Genomic DNA, 18680 nt, shown 5'->3' with positions numbered 1-18680 from the left:
CATTCAATGTGACGTTATGTCACCATAAGTCGTCGTCATAAGTCACCATCTGTGCAAAAAGTTTCAAAGTATTGGCCAAATGGCTCTTGTGGGCAAGTATCAAATAAGGCAAACAGTGGATGAATTGCATTCATTGTATAATAATTAATTTTAGCAAGCATTAGTTTACAATGTCATTACACCATGTAACCATGCTAGTTGAACAAAGCATGCAGGAAATGATGTAGTCACAAAACATCAAATATACACCAACACCGAACAGGAAATGAGTTCAACATATTTCTTATTAATGGTTGACAGGGCACCTAAAAGACAAGCGAAACTGGAATTGCAAAGAAATTAACTAACTAATATTCATTATGATTTCTTCATTGGAGCATAGGATGAGAACAGCTATCAAAGCCAATGACGGTCATTGGTGGGAAGTAATTTTTGCTAACCATTTCAATATGTATGATTAAATAGGTAAAATTGAAGCGATCCAAACTATCTATAACCTCCCAAAAGATTTTCTAACGATCGTTTCAGTGATAATTAGTCCCATTTTTTGGAAATCAAGCAAATATTTCTTTCAGCAATATTATTTACAATAAAGAAAAAAAGCATGATATAAGTCACAAAAATAAACTCTGTGAAGAATGGAAACTACTGAATAACTAGCTAGTTAAATAAATACCTAAGGATTCAGCTAAATGGACCAGAATAAAGCAACAAAGAATTAGAATTTGAAAGCAGTAAATACTTCTTAGTTCCATAATTGGTGCACATATTTTTACAGCATATAAAGAGGAAATCAATTAAAATTTTTAAGCAATTAATAGGGGAAAAGCAGACTGAGCATGCTATCAGGCAATAAAATGAGAATTTCACTCACTTTGTGTACGTAGCATAAACAATGTCAGCAGGCAAGATACATGGAAGGCTGAGAATAGAGAGAATTTTCATCCCCCTATGCTTGAACACCCAATTAATGATTCCCTTGTTGGCAGAATCAATGGCTTCTTGGAAAATGGTCATCACAGTGTCTGGAAGGTTTGCAACCAGTGCCTCCTATTGGACGAAGAAATATAGGATATAAATCAGTGAATTTAATAACATTTTGTTGACAACGCTAACATAACAGCAGAAGAGAAAGACAAACAAATTCCCAAATTTTAGCAACAAGAAATGCATAACTTCTGCTTACACCCCCATAGAATTAAATGACTTTAAATTTTTTATGGTCATCGTGGTCAATTTCTGCTTCTAAGCATTTATCTGTTTTTCCACACAAACATGGGAAAAAGAGGAGGAGGCGATTCTTATTTAATTTACAAATATATTATCTCTGAATTTGGATATATTTTACCCAATTAAAAAAAAAATTATATGCATGTGCATTGAAATTAGGAAATTTTTTCATAATCACAACAGCTCCAAGCATAAATTACAAACAGTTCAATGATTTTTATTTTTGGGCCACTCACCTGGCGATGCTGCTTGCATTCATTGCAGTGAGGGTCAAAGTCAAAATTCTCATCAAGTGTTTCTGACATTGTAAATGTTGACTGGACAGCCAAACACCTTGTGCAGTTAATTAAATTATTCCTATGCAAAAACCTAAGAGCATCATCAAAGCCTTGCTTGCACATATTGGATAGCACCTGTAAGCAGGAAAAAAGTGAAATGAAACAGGTTAATCATCTATTCTTATCAATTACACCAGCATTATTAGAACATTTACGGGGATATAAACTTACCTCGGGCTTTGGTGGGAATAGAATTCGGGTAAACCTGTAAATATTTTGCTTGGATAATTCAATACTGGTGTTTGCCACATTTACCTGTTGAAAGAAACACATTGAGTTTATTATTATTAAAATGGCATAACATAAAAAAACAGTCAGCAAACCTTAACTGACATCATCTATATGCAATTTTGTCAAAATAAAATGCAGAAACAGTAATTAACTAATGAATGCAAGGAGTAAAAAGGTAAGTCCTGTTTCTTGTAGGATCCCGAAAACTGTAGCATTTTCGTTTTTACAAATAGTTGAATGGTATATGCACATTATTATAGAGTACACTCAATAATAACCTTTTCGTGCCGGATGCCAGGTGGAGCTGACGGGCATTTTCATACATGCACCTGACGTCGGGTGTAACTGTCGCAGATTTTTCAATGCAAACAACTGGACGTCCGCTCTGGCCAATGCGTGGGAGTGGAAGTGACCGCTGAGGTAGCAACTGTTGGATGCATTCATGCCTGGCCTGAGACCCAGCTTAGAAAGCCCTTAGTGCCACTCCTCAGCAATTAAGCTCAACCCTCCCACTCATTTATGATCATCCTCGCTGCAGGAATCCGTTGCGAGGTGGTTATATTGTAAATAATTTTTTCATTGATATATTTTGCGCATACAACCATTTTTTAATACTATGAAATGTATTCTTTGTTTTGTTCTTTGTGAAAGCGATTTTAAAATGAAATTTTAGCGTTAAAATTTTCATTTAAAGATTTCCAGACTTATTACTTCGTATTGACTTTGTATTTATTAATGCTAAAAACCCATTTAAAATACCACAAAGCTTAAAAAAATGTAAGTAATTCTTTTAGAAGAGTGAATTATTGAAAATCAAACACAATGTTTGGTTGAAAAAAATACTGGTAATGCAGTAAGTTGACCATGGATTCGTGTTATGATGGGGCCTAAGGGTGAAGTCCAGTGGCCGTGGTAAGGGACAGGCCACTGGACTGGGTCCCAAATCTGAGGGACAAAAATTCCTAGGCAACTCACCCCCAAAAAAGAGCTCCGTACAGAGAGGTTTAAAATATTCTCATGCTACTTCGTAGCATGCAAAACATTTTCCTATTGTAGGCGCCGGCAGGAAAGGGTTAAGTAGGACAGGAAGTCAAAATTCTCCTGTGCTTGAAACTAATTATAAAAGACACTTTTCTATAGTAATTCACTACCTTCAACCAAGAGAAATAACTTACGTGAAAAAGTTGAGATGAGAGATCTCTAGGGCAAATGTCACTCTCTCCACAGAATGGAGAGACGGTGATTGTGTTCTCATCCAAAGTAGGCAGATTGTTACTAAAGCCACCATCCATGTATCTGACTCCATGGAAACGAGGAGGAAGGATACCAGAGAACATTGGAATGAAGGAACTAGCCAGGAGGGCCTGAAATGTAAGAATTTAAACATGAAATAAATTAAATTGTAAGGCAAGTCAGATCAGTAAAAATCAGTTCAAATCAAACCAAATTTGAGTACTAAAATAATACTGCAACTTAGATGGGGATACAATATTGAATTAAAAAAGTAACAATTAAGTATAGTTACGTGAAAGAGTTAGAGAAATTCTGATTTTTAAGAAAAAACTTGAGGCTGAGCTGAAAGTCACTGATTGCATCCATCAGATTGCAGCGAAGAAAAGTTTTGCTTTCTAAAGATATTTAGATTAAGCCAAACTAGTAAAACTGCATATTATAAAAGATCAAATATGGCTTTGAGAAATATTTAATTTTTTATTGAAGGAGTCAAACTGTAATTATTAGTAAATGATGCCTCTATGCTAGAAAGAGAAGACCAAGGCTAATTATAGAATATCTAGCACAAGTATCGACTAACTCTTAGAAAACCAACATGAATAAATGAAATCTATTGAAGGGATACAGATTACACAAGAAAAAACTAAGGGTGAGACATTGGGAACATGGCAGAGGACTACCCTGGAAATTTGTTTCAGGGAAGAGAAGGGGGACCAGCCTTTACTAATATTTTGCTATGATTTCACATACATTTCATTGAAGCAGTTATATATTTTGCATGACTAAAGCTTAAAATTAAATTAATCGTTGTTGATAGACATTTAGAAATGAACTTTATAAAAAAATGGAGGGTTGAGGATAGACACCCCTGGGCTAGTGGTCTCTTCAGAAGATGTATTGTTGGTAGTCACCACAAGGGATAGGGGCTGCAGCTACCAAAACCCATCCCCCTGTCTATGAACCTGGTGTGAGGGAGTAGTTTCTTAAATGAATACAAATTTCTCCAACATGGGAAGTTGTGTTACAGGCAAGCCCAAAAGCTACATGAAATAAGGGATCCTCGATTGAAATCCCACTCACCTGAAGGAGATCTTCCTTGCTCGTGAAATGGGAAACAATCACATTTCTTCCGTCGTAGACTCTCGTGAGGGAAATATGCAGCTTGCCGCTGACTCGGATGTGAGCATCCTCAGGCAACACCTAGAATGCAAGGGAGAACCAATGAACTTAAGGGAAAAGGAAACTTTAATTAATAAATAAACAATCATTACTCCAAGTAGATCAGTGTGGAAAATATTTTGTAAAAAGTTTTAAATCAATTTATCATGCTCAAACTTATTGAAAATAAACTCCTATTATATGCTTTAAAATAGGAAATTTTAATATAGGAAAGAAATTAGTGTGATCTTGGTGATTAATAAAAATTTTTTGAACTCAGGGGGAGTCACTAGTTAAAAAAATTTGAAGAAAGGTTAGATGTAGCATTTTTAAAAAGTCGTTTTGACGACAGCTAAAAACACATACATCAAGTTTTTGAAAAATTGTGGGTCAAAACAATTAATCCATATTAGTTAATAGGTATTGGTTCAAAACATAAATGTACTTTACGAAGAATTGTGGAGAAAAGAAATAATGGTTTATAAGCTTCTAATTGAGGAAAATGAGACGAAAAATCTTTACCTTTACTACTAGATACAAGCTTAAATGAATGTTAAGCCACGACCACATACTTCTATTTTTCTCATCACGTTTTGCTGAAAATTGAAATCAGCCAACTTCCCTAGCGATATCTGCTCGGTTTTTAAGTACTCATGCTAAAAAGAGCTAAAATGGAGTGCGAATGAATGGCTCAGAGGCTCGCTTCACTCTTGCGTGAGCGGCATAACCTCGCAGCGGGAGACTCGGAGCAGCTCAACAGGTGACCTTGACTTAGTTCCTTCCTCCTTCCAGCCTTCCTCACCCCATCGCGTTCCTCTTCCGACAACAGCTCCTCTTCCCCGACCGCCGCGCCGCCATCTTAACAAGCCGATCGAGTGTTCCTGAGATTTCCAAATTGAGGGTTGTCGCGCGCACGCGACAAGAGACAAGAACAACATAACAGTCGCACGATATCGCACGCCAAAACGCCAAGCCACAAAGATTACCACTCACAAAAAAAGAAGAGGAGGTTTTAAATAGAAAAACCATTCGATCAGAAATGTGGGTCAGAGCATATTCGCGAAGAGAGGAGCCGTCGGAATGAAATCGAGAAGAATGAAATAAATGGAGGTACCACGCAGTTTTCACTTTCGTCCAGCAAACACTCCTGAGTTTTTTTTTCTCTTGATCAGAACAATAATGTGTATGGTTCTGGATTCTCAACCTTCAAACTGAAAGTAACTCATGACTTCAGGCTTAACCGTATTAAATTTTTCCATTAAAAATACTTTCCCATTATATACTGAATTCCAAAACCTTTAGATGCCGACAAACGATTATTTATACGTGCACGGAAAATGATTTGCGGTAATCGCCTTTATCAGACTTTTCGCCGCGTGTCCCATTTGGCACTGCAGCATAAGACGCTAATACTAGCACGTACATAAATAATACATAATTAAATAATTTACCTTAAGCATTAAAAGAAAAAGTCGACAAAATATCTAATTTTTATCATTCACTAAAGCTGGACTGTCGAAAAAAACACAACAATGAGAATATCTCTACTATATAAGGTGCAGAATTTGTGTATAGCGAAAACCGGAGATAAAGAAAGCGTTTACAAGAACATGAGAGAAAACCCCGGGAGGGAAAACGGCCGAAGTCACAGATAAGACGAAGGAATTCATTTCACCCTTAGGAGCATAGAGACGGCCAAACACGACAAGCCCCTTCGAGGGGACGAGATAAGACCAGAGGACCACGAATCAAGGGTGACCGGAGGACGCATCCGAGGGTGTGGGAGGGGTGTGTCCCTGGTTGGTGGACGGGGGAACAGTCGAGTAAACTTAAACAGTCACGTACACTCACAGACGGGACAAGTTCATATTTGCCCGGGCCAAATAGTATGACTACTAGAGCATAAATATCCCGAAAACACGAAATGAGACAGGCTACTGGAGTAGTGATGCGTCTAGCTAGCAGCTCTAGGCCCAGCTTCAACCAATTGATTGTGGGAGTACAGATATCGTTCATTCTTTCAAAATATTGTAAAACCAAACAGGTTATAGTATTGCGCACATTTAATAAACCACAAGGTATGCAAATAATACCGATAAAATGAAACGTAAATAAAAGGAAATTAGTTTTACGGCCACAATAGAAATATTATTACTGCTAAAGAAATGTTAACTGTAACAATAAAATATGATAAGGGTTTAGCTTGCTACTGTATGATAAAATTTTCAGCTGTAAATTCGGTCAAGCGCAACGACAAAAAGCTATCAAGTAGATACAGAGCAGCGTTTCTCATCAGAATTTATTGTACACTACTCATAGGAAAAACTAAATCATGCTGCACAATTCATAATTACGCCAACATTGATGAATGGATAGCAAAATAAATTACCGTCGCAACTCAGAACGGCTACACAATCGTTGGATGAGCACATTTAAACTAGGGAAAACTTGTCGCCTTCATTAAAATGCATACGGCATATCATCTTCGACCCGAATACGCTAGCAGCAGTTCTTGCGAAACTGTTGTCATCAACAAACAACCAGACCCGGTACGACCGGAAGAATAGAGATTTTGGAATGATCAATATTTTTCGATTTAGAGCAGGTACCATAAAGAACAGGTACTCCTCCTTCGGCCAGTCAATGCACCACGACATATAATAATTTGCACTCAAAAGTAAAAAAATAAATATAAACTTGTTAATGCGATTGTATCATGGACGCTAATAGGAAGATAAAGCTCTATCAGCGCGTATACGACGTAGTATCGGACCCCACTAATAAAGTGAGGGAAAAACATGGCCTAGAACCAGAGATTAATGGGTCTGAACCAGCGGGAGGTAGCTGATACGTCAGAGAGACATCGTATGATCCTATTGGCGTGTGTTTTGGCCAATCGACAGATAACGGAGGACAGATTGGCTGCCTTTAAGAATGTGCACGCTCATCCAACAAAGGATCAATCAACAGAGGTTTGAAGGATATCCTTTCAGCTCTTATCGCTTGAAGTATTTCTTCGATGTACGGCGGGAAACGTACGCCTCAAATGAAGACGAGACCCCACCGGATATGAGTCGACGGAACAACGGTTCATGGCAAACCATTTCCACTACGGGTACACGTTACTATGTCCAAAACTTTCCCTTCAACATGCACATGGTTATACGCTCTTTTACAGCGCCCGAGTATTTTAAACACTGCAGAAGCATACGAAGCATGATGTAAGAGTTCGAATCATTTCCGCTAGTCCGGTTTATTTCGTGAAGAATTACTCATTTGTAACTTGAGAAATCATCCTGGAATTTTCATGAAATGTGAAACAACCATTGTCAACGTTTTCCTGTATCGTAAGTACGAAAATTTTACCGCAGTATATTATCATGTGTTAAATTTTAGTGATGGGTGAATGTCAAAACAGGCGTATTTTAAATGCCATCAAAGTTATAACATGATAACGTAAATTTAAACTGACTGATTCGTCGCAAAGAAAGACAAAATAAATAAGGCCGAAATGGACTGATATGTCCTCCCATATTCGATCATTCGATTCCATTCAGACAAGCCTCCCACATTCAATAAAACCGGGTCGAGATCTTGCTGACAATTATCGAGATTAAGCAAATAACAAAAAGGTCTTTTTAGATGAAGAATATTCAAAATAATGGAGTTAACTCGCTGTAAATACCAACGATCATTACATACGAGCCATAGAGCTATTAACAAAATAAAAAATACTTCCACAATCACGGTATATTTATCCCCATGGCCAAGGGAATTTTACTAATTTGAGCCGTAAAACAAATTTCCACTCATCATACATGAATATGAAAGGCGACTGATTATTCTACGCGATAAACTCTAAAATAAACTGGCCTACATAAGTTATATACATTCATTCCACTAACCGAAGGAGAAAAATAGTAGTGTGACAGCGCATAAAATAATCTATCAAGTAGGGAATTTAAACGAAGATAATTTTTAAATAACTCAAACATTAATGGTAGTAGCATATGAAAATTGTCAGCTGCCTTCGCTACATGGGTAAATTATCTAGGGCTCCAATTCAAATTTATTTCTCAGCCGAAAAGAAGTCTGGACAATAAAAAAAGTCTATAATTGGGGCTGTATGATTAACAAGAGACAAGACATAATTTTAAATAGTACACCATCTCACATATTCACCACGAAAACCAAGGTATTTTTTTAATTAACTCAAATATTAATGGCAGGAACATAAGAAACTTGTCTACTGCCTTCGCTGCGTGGGTTATAATCGAAATTTCCCAAGCAATACTCGATGAAAGCAATTGATCACGAGAAACTTGTTACGTAAATAAGCCAACTGGCTAGGGAAAGAACATTACCAGCGTTACCTGTTCAACAACAACTTGAGACCACGCATATGGCTAATGGCCTGAGTTCAACGATAGTTTTTGGATTACTAGGAATAAAAAGTTGAACTTACCTTCTCCAATCCCTCCAGGAGAACATCCTGCACGTTGAAAGACGGACTGAAAGGCCCCAAAGTTTTGGAGCGAGCTACGGTGATTACCCTGAGAACATCGCTTGTGATTTCACCTGCAAAGATAGAAAAACCAATCATTAAATGTTATCCCTCCTTTCGGTGTACGAACATAATTCATAAAGTATTCTTGAATCATCGATTCACGAGAGAGAAATCAGTTTGACCCCAATTTAGATGAACACAAGCAGAATATAAGGGCCTAAGTTGAGCCTTATACACGACCCCAAAGGTATTACAAACGCATACCATAAATGGAGCACTCTATATTCCAAAACTATGCATTAACAGAGTATGTATCCGTTCAAACGATGATATAGTTATGTATGATGCATTGAACTTGACACTGTTTCACCTGAATGGAACAGAAAATTATTCAGCAAATAAAAGTACTGAATAAAAAATTATTTATTAGTAAACCATTATCACCCTGAATTCTATGTCCTGTTCCCATAAATCCTATTTCGGATTATAACCCATAATTTACGTAATTTTTGGCCCACCGTAAGATTAATGAAGTATATAAGTAATATTAATGATGAAAAAGACGGATTATACATTAATAAATGTAATGACTAAACAATGTCGGCAAGCAATAAGGTAGAGAAATGAAAGAGAAGGTCAGAAAAATCATAAAAATAGGTCAAGTGCCAGTAACCAGATCGCCTCAGAAGATGATAAAAATATTAACCAAGCCGACAATGACTCCACGCGCGATTCAGACCTGACCTTTCTTAGCTTGCGAAACTGAACCTCGATCGCATTCCACTATTTATGATGTTATTCGTGAATTCCTTACGCTTAAGCAGACATTCCGAGGCACGCTTGCTTTTTTTCCGAATAAAATTATGGGAATTCAGTTTATCACCGCCTTCTGCATTCCCTGTTTGCTACCTCATGCCAAATGCCAATGAAAGGTGTTCCATGAAAAAAGTATACGTAAAAGCAGAACCAAACCAAGGTAACCGGCAAAGATATAGCAAACCCAAACAGGAAACTGAAATACAACGCAGGAAAAGCCTCATACTTAATAGTAAAAAAGAAAAAGACTATTGTCAAATTATAGTTAATCTATTTGCATACCTTGCAGTTTATCACAGATGTGCGATATTTTAACCTGTTTGGTTGTATCGCTGGCCAATATTCGTTAACCACGAAATATTTTCGTACACCCACATTCAAGCGATCGAAGCAAGCGAGCGAAGTACAGCCTGGAGCTGCAAGCTAGACGCATCATTAAGAGTCTTTTACTTTGTACTGTAGAGTATGATCTTAAGCGAAAAGGCATTATAGTAATTAGAAATGCTTTCATGAAAGAATTCACAAACCGATGAAATGTGAATTAAATGCTAACTAAAACCTGAACAGTTACTGCACTGTTTGCGGAGAACTAGACTGCTGGACAACTGCGCTCTAATCTCTACCCCGAAGAATAAAACACGGGATTAAGGGTGAATATGGCACCATAGACGACAATTTGCACGTAGCTTCCACAACAAATGCATAGTACTCGTTACACTTGGGTGGAATATCCGTCTGGGAATTTGAGCATCCATCAAAGTTATCGACAACACACACGAAAAAATGGGTACTAGAGTAAACATCGGGTCTCAGTCAAAAGGCCCGCTCCTAAAATCCCCAGCGACCTAAGGCCCGAGACAAAATCCCTGCGGCTTAATGTCCTGAGGGGGTTTTGTCACCGGGCCATATGTCCTCAGTGGGTTTTGTCGTCGGGCCTTATGTCGGAGGGGGTTTTGTCGCCGGAGATTCTGCGCCGGGCCTGTAACCCGTAAATATCTGAGTGATAGTATTCAAGCACTGAAGTAAATTGGTCCGATCCTTTGGTTACAGTGTGATATTTTTCTTTTGTTGACAATTTTATTATATTGACTTATCTCCATACCATCGGCGGTTGTTTGAATTTCTTTCTTTTTCTCTTATTTTATGCAAGTATCGATTCCGAAATTGTTAAAAGTGATGTACAGTAATATTCTAATGGGCCAGGTGCTCGCGAAATAAATGAAACTAGGTAACCCGTGCGAAATTTCGCACTTTCACTATGATTTTATTTAAATATTTTTGTCTCTTCATGTTAAGTTTCTTTGGTCTATTTATGGCTTTAACGGGTTTTTGAACCTTTTTTTTAATTTTACAAATAAATTTGCGTAGATATACCTCGAGCAAGTAATCGACATGGAAAAATCAAATTAATGGGTGAATAGTGAAATTTGAGATTGTATTTTTCGCCAGAAGCCGGTGAATCAAAATTTAAAATGAAACCTCATTTGTCACTGTAGGTGCATTATTAACCCTTTATAACCCAAAGTTGCTTCTGAGCAACTACAAAAATGTTTAAACTTTCAGCTCTATTTAGGAGATATTAAAACTAAATATTATTTTGTAGTGTAAATTTTAATGACGAAATATTAATCTGCCAGGATAATTATAATTGAGTGTAAAATTTTCAAGTTTTCAAAATGAAAAATCTTAAACTTTTTCTCCCAGAAACAGCTCTGGGTTAGAAAGGGTTAAGGAACATAGACGGAAAAACAGAAAATAACCGTTTTGTAATACTATATAAATGATTATTATTATTCTTATTATCATTAAATTTCAAAGAGGGACGGCCGCTTTCTTAAGGCGAAGACATGAATCACCTTTCATTAAAATGTTGCGTGATATAAAAAAAATGCGGTTCTGGGGAGCAAGGGTGGAGATGAGAGGGCAAGGACTCAAGCGAGGGAGAAAAAAGGCAGACGGGACACGTAATCGCTAAATTGCGACACGGTGAGTTGGCGCGGCAAGCGATCCACGTTCCCCGACGCCGGGGAGGACCTTTAGAAGGCCTTTGATGTCATTTCTGTATCTCCGCCATCTCTCACCACCAGTTGCGTTCGTGGAGACAAAAGCATACAGGGATTATCAAGTCTGCACAATCGAGATTATCTTGCTGCCACATCTAGGCACAAAGGTAAAACTATCACAGGAAATCACGCATTTCGAATTACTGCATTCATAAAGTTCAGTTTTCAGGATACATTCTGGTCTATTCATGCTTCGAAGTGATAAAAAAAGTCTGATGGATTACTTTCACCCATGATTCTTTGAAATATGCCGAAAAAGTAACAAAACTATTGTTTTAAGCGTCGATCGCTTCAGTAATTAAAATAAATACGAATCAAAATAATTTAATGATAGTAATTTGTAAATTAATTGAACAAGTATTCTTCTACTTTCTTAAGGATATTATATCTTGCAGCAATACGCTTGTTAGATATTATTGTTAAGCTTTTGATGAACACTATATTCCTCATTTACTCAAGAGATCATTGCAACACACCTCAACACCAAAAAAGGTCTGAACTGAAACGAATCAGCTATGTGCTAAGAGATTTCACGGAAAAAGCATCTTTGAATAAGCAATAAAGCGGCAGTACTTCCCAACCATTCTTTTAATTTTAAAATTTTCTACTTCTCGTAGTCACCATCGCGAAATATCGGAATGAAAGATCGTGGTCGGAGAAAAGACATATTTAGTGTGAATGGGGAATTTTATCGGCTGATTTTCAATACGACAATGTCAGCACGGACAGATGGCCACTATTTATTCTTCACACTTTTAACATCAAGAGAGAAAGCCTGAATGTGAAAATGATAGACTTTCGCCTTTAAATAACAATCCGGCGAAAGAGAAACATAAATTATTGGGACTTAATTTAATCCGAACTTAAGTTATCTCTCGACCCTCCATAGGCCGAACGGTCAAGGGTGGAAATACCCTTGAACAGCCGTGACCTCAGCCGAGCACATTTAACGCTACACGTCGGCGGCAACGGTGCTGGCAACAAGCCTGCAAATGATTCTACGAATAAACGCCACGTGCGTGCAACTCTCCAGGAATACAACCAAATGATTCGCCATAAGTGTCACTCAGCTGATAATAATAAGTCTGATCAGACAAAACTTTCGCAAGACCCCAGGGCGCAAAAAATTGAAGGGGGTGAATTGGTATTACAAAGAACTGAAACCAACAATCATTCCGTGGGAAGCGGTTATAAAAATACTTGTCTCACATAAACATGAAGTAAAGTTGTCATTTATCTTCAAAAATTGCCTCCACTCAGCTTCGTGAAATCCTACCAAAAATATATAACACCCTCACAAAAAAAGCAATCGAAAAATAAGGTAAATTCTTACTCTCAATTACTAGCGTAAATAAAATGATTTGATAGACAAACCTCTCATTCCTGGTCACAGGAAAATTTTACGCAAGTCACCAATCACGGCTTGATATCATGTGCAACATGCTACATATAAACCCGAGCTACTTCTAAAAAAGTATATTCAACGTGACCTTTGAATTCAGCAGAGCCTGGATGCATTCATTGCCGAGATATGGCTTCCATCAGGATGGGATAATCTCGGAGATGACGACCCTTGTGCTGAGTGGTTCACAGTCATTTCATATCTATCATAGTCAAAGTTATCTAGACGATCTAAAAATGGGGGAAGAACTTCGACTAAGATGCAGAAATTGCGAAAACAGTGTCATCCGCAGCAAGAGTTTCTTACGAACCATCCATGTCGAGAAAGATTACAATTTAAAACATTGAGAAACCTCTCCATATAATCACATAGTTCAGAACTTTGAACGCCATCATACAGATTTGATTTCTTTTAATCAATTTTTTTCACTGAAAGATAAAGAGGTTTTATGCAATGGATACAATTGTCAGTTGCTAAGGAGAGTTAAAAGTCAATGCTAAGAATCAATTAAGTATTGCCCTGGCGAGATTAAAAATATTATAAAGGAAAATAAACGATACAGAAGATTTTAGCTTAGCTGCACAACGAAGTCACATAGAGCCTAAAGATAGACGAAGAAGACGACATTGCTAGAAAGAACTTTGTTAAATATTAACGGCAGTCTCTTAACCTGACGATTGTGCTCCGCGGTTTTTCTTGCAACCTTGTCAACTTGTTCCCCGAAGTTATAATAAATGAATAAAACATTCTACTACATTGAATAATTATGAATTTCAAAAATAAAGTAAAAAGTATGATATCTTACGATGAAGATCAAATACGATGACGATTAAATAACCAACAAAAATATTCGACGATGAATAAGGTAAGAATATGTAAGGCAAGAGTGGCGACTGGAATGAGAGCGTCCTTTTAGATTTTAGCATAATAAAACATCAGAATAAAATTACCTAAGCGGCAGGACGGTTTTTTCGAAGATTTTAAGTTATTGTACCATATAGGAGTTGTAATGTATTTAAAATGATGCCCTAACACGGGTAACATCACCGTAAGGTATTAATGATATAAGGAAGAAATGAAGAGTATCCATGAATGAAAGTTTTATATTGTGCGCATTAAGTTTTAAGTGGAATCAAATGTAATGATTTTTATCAAGAATGAAGCAACGGAAAATCAACTTCACCGTCCATTCTGTTGTTTAGGAGTTCATTTAGGGCCCATTAACTCCAGAAGCTTTGATATTACTCATCCATTGGCACTTAATCAATATTGAACAGCGCTAGGTTGGCTGGAAGTGGATTCTGAGTATCCATCTAGTCCCATTAATGACAGCTCAGTATAAAATGCATTACGAATCCTCGGTAGACAACTCGGCGTATTAAATAAGCTGTTTACCAACATAAATATAATGGAGAAAATTTTTGTATACCCTTATAGCGAAAAATGATCTGCTGATACCAAATAGCATTTGGTCTATAAATCGATGAGAGCATCTCCGCTAGAGAATGATTATTTCCCAGTATGTTCCCAAACTCGACGGGTGGCAGCGCGGGAAATCGTGTGATGCATTTTCTATCCCATAATCGCATTCGACAGGATGTTTCGTAAGCGGTGTAAACATGCAAACACGGCGTAGCCAAAGCGGATCATTTGACCGGAAGACTAGGAGCGATAGTAACGGCAAACATCTGCCCCGGACAAGAAAATAATTACTCCGAGGGGCCACTTCGAGGCAAATCGATCGCTTTAACGAGCGAGTTACCGTACTTACCAAATGGCTGGCATAAAACGGAGATTTAAGAGACCCAACAGTTCAGAAGATTACTTCGAGATACGGGGTTGGAAATATTTCAAATGTGCCGATGGTACTGCGCCACACGAATATCGCCCGTAACTGCGCTATCTTTCAAATATCAATTAGCAATTCACAATTTTATATGGGCTTGTGCTAAAACTTGCTTGTGTGTGGAAAACTTGGCCTAAAATTTGTCTATTAAAATAATATTGAAAAAAATGACTTTAAGTACATAACCATAGTAAGGGTCAAGAATGGTGGCAACTGTCTATTCTACGGCCAGAAACATAATTATGTCATAAGTGAACTAATAACTCAGGCATACGGCGTTTAACACTTACAAGTTATTTGATAGGAGAGAATAGTCCTTTTCAGCAAAGTCTTTGACGGGTGAGATGTACATGTCGACCTAAAAATCTCCTGATGAGCGATAATCTGGCTCTAATGTTACTTTGATATAATATGGTGGCAACTGTCTATTCTACGGCCAGAAATACAATTACCAACGATGTGATTCTCTGCATTTCAATTTATGGTCGAAAGTAGGAGTTGATTACGAAAATAACTATCTACGGAATTCTACAGAAAGCCCCGGACTTGGCACAAAAGTAATTATACGTGGTCATTAAGTTTAGAAAACTCAGATGCGATACTGTCATTGCTACGGGTAAATTCCATTGCCATGAGTGTTGAGTAGTCCACGTTTAATCATGTACTTCACTCTCCTCGAGAACGATTGGATAATTCACACTCGTGCGCAATAGGAAATATGAGAGGCAGATGCAATTTCGCCATTGCGTGGAATGGCGGATAAAAATTTTGCCTCGGCACCTATCAGGCTATGGGGCAAGTAACTTCGAATACCGCAAAGTAAACAAGGAAAAAAGAGCATTCCAGAGCATCTAAGGAACAGGAAATAAGCACAATCTGGAGGCGCGGCGCGTGGCCAGCCGACTTTGCTTGGCTACAGTCATCACCGATTGCATACAACGCACAAGATCACGGCCATCTGTGAGAATGGAATGCGGTGAGCCAAGGTACAACGACTGAACGGATGAGACGTATCTCTGGCAATGCTGCCAACCGTTCACCCGTTCACGGAGGAAGGAGGGGGGTGAAAACTCTTATTCAGGGGAAAAGGAGGGCGTCCTCACTCATTGATGGGTACTTTCATAAGAGAGCAAGATTCGCTGAAGAGGGAAGAAATTTCCAGGTCTTTCGAGAAAAAAGAAACTGGAGCATTCTTCTCTTTTCGACGAGGGAGGAACCAGGATATTGGCGCACAGACATCACGCATAATCGTGGCTGCCACCCCAACACCGTTATTCAAATGAAAATGGCACAAAATTACGTTATAGCAGCCGAAAAATAGTTGATTCGAAGTTTTCAGTAAAATTATCTGCATACCACGGGACACATGTCATAACTATAATGCTGATCTTCTCAAAGAGAATGCTTCGCATAATTTTTATGAGAATGATTAAGGAAAATTTTTATACATTCATAAATAATCAAATCGAAATGCATAATTATGCTAAAATCATAACTAAGAAGAGAAATAACCTGAACTCTCACACTATATTGCTAATCGACTATTGCTGAAGTGACACGTATGAGCTGTAATTATTAAGGTATCATCACAAAATTGAAGTTGCATTATATTTGTAATGATGTGGTTTCGAAAATTTAAGTTAGGTTCTTAAATAGTGACAAACGATAGATGAAACATGTTACCGAGAAGTGGGTTGATCGACTTTTGAGTGACATTTTCGTAGTACCAATCTTGCTGACAAACAAACGTATTGCTACGAGCAGTATACGTGAGAAAGAGCCAACCTCCAATTAAGAAATAAATGCCAACAAGTCACGAGGCATTGACGTCAGCGATATAGATGCGGAGAGAAATGTTTGAGAGAAAATTCGGTTGCCATTTTCTTAAAAAGATAACTAATCTACTGTGGAAAAGAGGAATTTCACTATCGCCTGTTGCCAAGGACGATCTCAGTAGGCGATTAAACACCAAGCATATGGCCCAGAATCGGTTCAGAATGTGTTATCACGCTTGTCATGCAGGTTTTCCCCAGGCAATAAGGCAGACCGCGACGTTAGCTCAGGATCATGGGATGGTAAACAAAAGAAATCCCTTGTCTAGCGGCATATTGCGTATAAGCCGAACATCACCTCATCGGGGAGTGTTAACTCAGCGGGTGTTTGGCTATGAATAACACCTAAATATCAGACAAACGTTTATCGCGGCTCTAGAACGAAGGGACAAACAAAGGGAAACCATCAAAAACAACCGTCATGAGCGAACTAATAACTCAGGCATACGGCGCTTATCACTTACAAGTTATTTGATAGGAGAGAGTAGTACTTTTCAGCAAAGCCTTTGACGGGTGAGTTGAACATGTCGACTTAAAAATCTCCTGATGAGCGATAATCTGGCTCTAATGTTACTTTGATATAATACAACTAATAACTTCAGGGTTCACTCCACTAAATCTTTCATTGTGGACAATTATACTACTACTCTTAGCAGTAAAAAATAGCGAGCCTTTTGAAAAGTAATACGTTTAATTTTCAGATTCAATTTATACGTAGGCAAATGCGCGGACTTTTGAATTGAGAAGTTTAAAATCGTGTCTAAAAACATAAAAATATTTTTCATGTCCTGCCAATGAAATAAAGGAGGAAAGGGTTCCGGCTTTTAAAGTATCAAATTTGAACACATATAATATATTATCATTTCAGGAGTGTAACATTTCAGTAACTTCCACAACATGGTTTTATTAATATTTCCACGAATAAGCTCGCAAGTGGATGTGAAAGCGATAAATATTTGGAAATTGATTTGGAACCGTTCTTACGCCGCCGTTGACCTATTCGCTCCATTAAAAATTGTAGTTAGTAAAAAATAAACAATACAAAAAAAACTTTCCCATACGGGGTCTAATGACCAAGAAGGATACGACGCGGAGTTAAGGCTAGAAAAATCGTAACTACGGCTGATACACAAGTAGAGTCAAAGTCAAAAACTTAAGTAACAGTAGTGCTTGGAAACAAATACCACCCTACTGCCACAACGCTGGGCATTCAACTTCGAAAAAACGATTTCAAACGCTGGGTGTCAGAAGTACGCATTTAATAAAGTTTTTCACCAATTTGAAAAATCAATTTCTGGCACACGCAAGCCCGTAAGCTGTAGTGTCTACAACGCAATAAAAAGGTTAACGAGAAGGTGATTCAAGGTCAACAGATAAAGAAATTTTGAGTAAAAAGTGACCGAAACACTTTCGAAGCCGACTTCCAAACAGTGATATATTCGAGTACATATGACAATTCCGATATCTGTACTAATAACAGATCTAGCCGTTGTTTTCCCATGGAATCGTGTACGCATATATTCCCTGGGTGACAAACGAACAATATGTGGGAGCTGACTACTCCCTGTTTACAATTCGACCGATATGGAAACTATCTGGGAGGGAGAGACCCTAAAAATAGCACGTCAGACGGATGGGGAGGCTTTTGACGGGCCTTAGGTTCCTCACCCGAGGTTCAGGAAAGCATCACTATCGGTCGACACTCGCGCAGTCATATTTTAAAATATTCCGCATCAACACTGCTTATCGATACTAACATGAATTAAGATATCACCCACGCACTCTTGACGAAGAAAGAACCAGTGACTTATAGTCGGGTCGCAAAACAAACTCACCATGACCTCATGAATTCGTTCCCTGAAACGAGTGGAAAGTTCTAGGGATAAATACCATGAATATTATATTGAAAGGTTCTCCATTCCCGCGATTCCTTTGAGTACCGCCGGTTGCAGTAAAGAGTGGCGCTCCAGTCGCAAATGTGCTCGTGAATATACGTCTTAGCCCGCAAGATATACCCTCTGCGG

At 38.0% G+C, this 18680-nt stretch overlaps 1 protein-coding gene across 3 annotated transcripts in view; it reads right to left on the bottom strand.

Annotated features, from left to right (window-relative positions):
• Positions 1 to 18680, bottom strand: part of LOC124161840 (1-acylglycerol-3-phosphate O-acyltransferase Pnpla3-like) — a 44490-nt gene that overhangs the window by 11190 nt on the left and 14620 nt on the right. For all 3 annotated transcript variants that reach the window (XM_046538051.1, XM_046538052.1, XM_046538053.1), the window contains exons 2-7: positions 8656 to 8768; positions 4113 to 4232; positions 2975 to 3163; positions 1740 to 1823; positions 1467 to 1643; positions 875 to 1050 (exon numbers count right to left, since the gene is read on the bottom strand). In XM_046538051.1, coding sequence (XP_046394007.1) covers positions 875 to 1050; positions 1467 to 1643; positions 1740 to 1823; positions 2975 to 3163; positions 4113 to 4232; positions 8656 to 8768 — 859 coding nt within the window. The remainder of the gene's footprint in view (positions 1 to 874; positions 1051 to 1466; positions 1644 to 1739; positions 1824 to 2974; positions 3164 to 4112; positions 4233 to 8655; positions 8769 to 18680) is intronic.

This window comes from Ischnura elegans, chromosome 7 (assembly GCF_921293095.1).
Source record: "Ischnura elegans chromosome 7, ioIscEleg1.1, whole genome shotgun sequence".
Lineage (NCBI taxonomy): Eukaryota > Metazoa > Arthropoda > Insecta > Odonata > Coenagrionidae > Ischnura > Ischnura elegans.
This window is presented reverse-complemented; position numbering and strand designations above follow the sequence as displayed.